This window comes from Tachyglossus aculeatus, chromosome 1 (genome assembly GCF_015852505.1).
Source record: "Tachyglossus aculeatus isolate mTacAcu1 chromosome 1, mTacAcu1.pri, whole genome shotgun sequence".
In the NCBI taxonomy this organism is placed as follows: Eukaryota; Metazoa; Chordata; class Mammalia; order Monotremata; family Tachyglossidae; genus Tachyglossus; species Tachyglossus aculeatus.
In genome coordinates this window covers 145,950,153-145,956,227 of record NC_052066.1, presented here as the reverse complement: position 1 = coordinate 145,956,227, position 6,075 = coordinate 145,950,153, and the positions used below count along the sequence as shown (strand labels likewise).

Below are 6,075 nucleotides of genomic sequence, written 5' to 3'. Positions count from 1 at the left end.
TTTATTTTGTTAGTATGTTTGGTTTTGTTGTCTGTCTCCCCCTTCTAGACTGTGAGCCCACTGTTGGGTAGGGACCGTCTCTAGATGTTGCCAACTCGTCCTTCCCAAGCGCTTAGTCCAGTGCTCTGCACACAGTAAGCGCTCAGTAAATATGATTGATTGATTGATCGATTCCGTTCATCTTATTTCCATCCCGCCTCCACTCCTTGCAGGCGATCAGGAGCGGCTCGGGCAAGATGGACTGGCCACCACAGTCCCCCAACTCGCCCACCTCGCCCACCAAGAGCGGTTCAGGCGAGACGGACTGGCCGCCACAGTCCCCCAACTCGCCCACCGAGAGCCTCGGGGGCTCCAGCGTGGACTCCGGCCCCCTGGATGACCAGAGCAGCCCCCAGGACAGAGATGGGGAGAACCTCCCTGTCCTGGGGATGCTGAGGGGGACGCTCAGAAAGACGCTCACCAGGATCAGCAAGTGGGATTTAGGCCGGGGTGATGGGACCAAAGTCAGAAAGGCCAAGACCCCCTCAGGGCAGGGGCTCAAGGAGAACGGAGAGGACCCCAGCCATCCTAAAAGTGTTCCGGACACTTCCCAGGAGACCCAGTGCTCAGCAGAGGAGGGGGCAGGTAAGAGAGGAATCGTCTCATCTATATCTTCATTCCTTCATTCAATCGTATTTATTGAAATGTATTTATTTTATTTTTTTATTTTATTGATTTTTAGACTGTTGCCAACTTGTACTTCCCAAGCGCTTAGTCCAGCGCTCTGCACACAGTCAGCGCTCAATAAATACGATTGATTGATTGACTGATTGTTGGGTAGGGACTGTCTTTACATCAATCAATCGTAGTTATTGAGCGCTTCCTGTGTACAGAGCGCTGGACTAAGCGCTTGGGAAGGACAAGTTGGCGACATATAGAGACAGTCCCTACCCAACAGTGGGCTCACTGTCTATAAGTTGCCAACTTGGACTTCCCAAGCGCTTAGTGCAGTGCTCTGCACACAGTAAGCGCTCAATAAATACAATTGATTGATCGATTGATTGAGCGCTTACTGTGTGCAGAGCGCTTGGGAAGTCCAAGGCGGCAACGTCTAGAGACGGTCCCTACCCAACAGCGGGCTCACAGTCTAGAAGGGGGAGGCAGGGAACAAAGCAAAACATATTAACAAAATAAAATAAATAGAATAAATATGTACAAATAAAAGAGTAATAAATATGTACAAACATATATACATATATACGGGTGCTGTGGGGAGGGGAAGGAGGTAAGGTGGGGGGATGGGGAGGGGGAGGAGGGGGAGAGGAAGGAGGGGGCTCAGTCTGGGAAGGCCTCCTGGAGGGGGTGAGCTCTCAGTTGGGCCATGTTTGTACAGATTTATTACTCTATTTATTTTACTTGTACATATTTACTATTCTATTTTGTTAATGATGTGCATTTAGCTTTAATTCTATTTATTCTATTTATTCTGATGACACCTGTCCACATGTTTTGTTTTGTTGTCTGTCTCCCCTTTCTAGACTGTGAGCCCGTTGTTGGGTAGGGACCGTCTCTATATGTTGTCCACTTGTACTTCGCAAGCGCTTAGTACAGTGCTCTGCACACAGTAAGTGCTCAATAAATACGATTGAATGAATGAATGAATATATGAGATATGTATATCTCATATATAAACATATATGTATATATGTTTGTACAGATTTATTACTCTATTTTACTTGTACATATTTACTATTCTATTTTGTTAATGATGTGCATTTAGCTTTAATTCTATTTATTCTATTTCTTCTGACGACTTGACACCGGTCCACATGTTTTGTTTTGTTGTCTGTCTCCCCTTTCTAGACTGTGAGCCCGTTGTTGGGTAGGGACCGTCTCTATAAGTCACCGACTTGTACTTCCCAAGTGCTTAGTACAGTGCTCTGCACATAGTAAGCACTCAATAAATACGATTGAATGAATGAATGAATATATGAGCTATATATATATATATATATAAAATGGCATTTGTTAAGCGCTTACTATGTGCAAAGCACTGTTCTAAGCGCTGGGGGGGTACAAGGTGATCAAGTTGTCCCACGTGGGGCTCACAGTTTTAATTCCCATTTTACAGATGAGGGAACTGAGGCTCAGAGAAGTTAAGTGACTTGCCTAAGGTCACACAGCAGACGTGGCAGAGCCAGGATTCGAACCCATGACCTCTGACCTCTGACTATTTTGTTAATGATGCGCATTTAGCTTTAATTCTATTTATTCTGCCAACTTGACACCTGTCCACATGTTTTGTTTGTTTTGTCGTCTGTCTCCCCCTTCTAGACTGTGAGCCTGCTGTTGGGTAGGGACTGTCTCTATATGTCACAGACTTGTACTTCCCAAGCACTTAGTACAGTGCTCTGCACACAGTAAGCGCTCAATAAATACGAATGCATGAATAAATATATATAAACAAATATGTATATATGTTTGTACAGATTTATCACTCTATTTTACTTGTACATACTTACTATTCTATTTTGTTAATGATGCACATTTAGCTTTAATTCTATTTATTCTGACAACTTGACACGGGTCCACATGTTTTGTTTTGTTGTCTGTCTCCCCCTTCTCGACTGTGAGCCCACTGTTGGGTAGGGACTGTCTCTATATGTCGCCGACTTGTACTTCCCAAGCGCTTAGTACAGTGCTCTGCACACAGTAAGGGCTCAATAAATATGTTTGAACGAATGAATTAATATATGAGATATGTATATCTCATATATATATAAACATATATGCATATATGTTTGTACAGATTTATTACTCTATTTTACTTGTACATATTTGCTATTCTATTTTGTTAATGATGCACATTTAGCTTTAATTCTATTTATTCTGACGACTTGACACCTGTCCACATGTTTTGTTTTGTTGTCTGTCTCCCCACTCTAGACTGTGAGCCTGTTGTCGGGTAGGGACCATCTCTATATGTCGCTGACTTGTACCTGCCAAGTGCTTAGTACACTGCTCTGCACACAGCACTCAATAACTACGATTGAATGAAGGAATGAATCTCATCTATCCCCTTCCTTCCTCTCCCCTTGTCCCCCTCTCCATCCCCGCCATCTTACCTCCTTCCCTTCCCCACAGCACCTGTATATATGGATATATGTTTGTACATATGTATTACTCTATTTATTTATTTATTTTACTTGTACATATCTATTCTATTTATTTTATTTTGTTAGTATGTTTTGGTTTTGTTCTCTGTCTCCCCCTTTTTAGACTGTGAGCCCACTGTTGGGTAGGGACTGTCTCTATATGTTGCCAACTTATACTTCCCAAGCGCTTAGTACAGTGCTCTGCACACAGTAAGTGCTCAAGAAATACAATTGATTGATTGATTGATTGATCTATCCCCCTGCCTCCACATGTGCCCTCCCCCAAACCACCCCTGTGAGCAGAGCACAGCAGGTTGGCGAGGTGTGATCAGAGCACAGCATGCAGGGCACTGTAATAATAATAATAATAATAATGACATTTATTAAGTGCTCACTATGTGCAAAGCACTGTTCTAAGCGTTGGGGAGGTTACAAGGTGATTAGATTGTCCCACGGGGGGCTCCCAGTCAATCCCCATTTTACAGATGAGGTAACTGAGGCCCAGAGAAGTTAAATGACTTGCCCAAAGTCCCCCAGCTGACAATTGGCGGAGCCGGGATTTGAACCCATGACCTCTGACTCCAAAGCCTGTGCTCTTTCCACTGAGCACTACTACTCCTTCTACTGAGCACTACTACTACTACTACACACTACCACTTCCATTCCTTCTGTACTGTACTGCATGGCTACTGTGTGCAGGACACTATACTGAATGTGCAGGACACTATACTGAATACTCAGTGCAGAGCACTGTATTGTCCATTATGTGCAGTGCATTGTAATAATAATGATGGTGTTTGTTAAGTGCTTACTATGTACCAAGCACTGTTCTAAGCGCTGCAGTAGACAGAAGGTAATCAGGTTGTTCCACGTGGGGCTCACAGTCTTCATCCCCACTTTACAGATGAGGGTAATGAGGCCCAGAGAAGTTAAATGACTTAACCAAAGTCACACAGCTGACAAGTGGTGGAGCTGGGATTAGAACCCCGAACCTCTGACCCTGAGGCCTGTGCTCTTTCCACTAAGCCAGGCTCACTGTATTACATGGCTATTCTGTTCTTTTATACTGTGAGCCCACTGTTGGGTAGGGACTGTCTCTATATGTTGCCAACTTGTACTTCCCAAGTGCTTAGTACAGTGCTCTGCACACAGTAAGCGCTCAATAAATACGATTGATTGTTCAGAATACAGAGCGTAGTGTAGAGTGCTATTCTGTGAAGATAACTTTTTCATAGAAGCAGCATGGCTCAGTGGAAAGAGCCTGGGCTTTGGAGTCAGAGGTCATGGGTTCAAATCCCTGCTCCGCCAACTCTCAGCTGTGTGACTTTGGGCAAGTCGCTTCACTTCTCTGGGCCTCAGTTCCCTCATCTGTAAAATGGGGATTAAGACTGTGAGCCCCCCGTGGGATGACCTTGAGCCCACTGTTGGGTAGGGACTGTCTCTATATGTTGCCCACTTGTACTTCCCAAGCGCTTAGTACAGTGCTCTGCACACAGTAAGCGCTCAATAAATACGATTGATGATGATGACCTGACTACTTTGTAACCTCCCCAACGCTTGGAACAGTGCTTTGCACATAGTAAGCACTTAATAAATGCCATCATTATTATGATTATTCAATCGAATTTATAGAGTGCTTACTGTGTGCAGAGCACTGTACTAAGCACTTGGGTAGTACAAGTCGGCTACATCAATCAATAAATCAATCGTATTTATTGAGCGCTTACTGTGTGCAGAGCACTGTACTAAGCGCCTGGGAAGTCCAAGTCGGCTACATATAGAGACGGTCCCTACCCAACGACAGGCTCAGGTACTTGTTAAGCACTTATTATGTGCCAGACACCGTATGAAGTACTGGGGCAGATCCAAGCTAATCAGGCTGGACACAGTCCCTGTTTCACGTGGGGCTCACACTCTTAATCCCCATTTTACAGATGAGGGAACTGAGGCACAGAGAAGTTAAGTGACTTGCCCAAGGTTACACAACAGACAAGTGGCAGAGCTGGGATTAGAATCCAGGTCCTCTGACTCCCACACGTCTTTATTGTCTATTGTTTGCAGAGCTCTGTACTGAGTGCCCACTCTCTGCAGAGCACTGTACTTGTTAATTGCGTTCAGAGCACTGTAATAATAATAATAATGGTATTTTAAGCGCTTACTATTTGGCAAGCACTGTTCTAAGTGCTGGGATAGATCCCAGTGCTTCCCAAGCGCTTAGTACAGTGCTCTGCACACAGTAAGTGCTCAATAAATACGATTGATTGATTGATTGATAATAAATACGTTTGAATGAATGAATGAATCCAAGCTAATCAGATTGGACATAGTCCATGTCCCATATGGGACTCACAGTATTAACCCCTATTTTACAGATGAGGGAACAGAGGCACAGGGAAGTGAAGTGACTTACCCAAGGTCACACAGCAGACAAGTGCCAGAGCTGGGATTGATTCCCAGGCCCATGCTATATCCACTAGGCCCTTCTGTTTTCTAAGCATCTCCTTTGTACAGATAATTTAGTTTCTTCCTGAGTACAGAGCACTGTATTGGGTGCCTGTTGGGTGCAGAACACTGTGCTAAACACAAGGAGCCATAGGTAACAAAAATGTAGGAGTTTCCCCTGGTTCAGGGGAAAGCAGCATGGCTCAGTGGAAAGAGCCCGGGCTTTGGAGTCAGAGGTCATGGGTTCAAATCTCAGCTCTGCCAACTGTCAGCTGTGTGACTTTGGGCAAGTCACTTCACTTTGTGACTCAGTTACCTCATCTGTAAAATGGGGAGGAAAACTGTGAGCCCCCATGGGACAACCTGATCACCTTGTAACCTCCCCAGAGCTTAGAACAGTGCTTTGCACAAAGTAAGCGCTTAAGAAATCCCATCATTATTATTATTATTATTATTCAGGGTTACTGAATGGAGGTTAAGTAATAGATTCGGTAGGTTG

The 6,075-nt window shown here is 44.3% G+C and overlaps 1 protein-coding gene across 1 annotated transcript in view; it reads left to right on the top strand.

Annotated features, from left to right (window-relative positions):
* Positions 1-226: 226 nt before the first annotated feature.
* Positions 227-6,075, top strand: part of EXOC3L4 (exocyst complex component 3 like 4) — a 66,297-nt gene continuing 60,448 nt past the window's right edge. Inside the window, exon 1 of the mRNA XM_038748355.1 lies at positions 227-624. Coding sequence (XP_038604283.1) covers positions 237-624 — 388 coding nt within the window. The 5' untranslated portion in view covers positions 227-236. The remainder of the gene's footprint in view (positions 625-6,075) is intronic.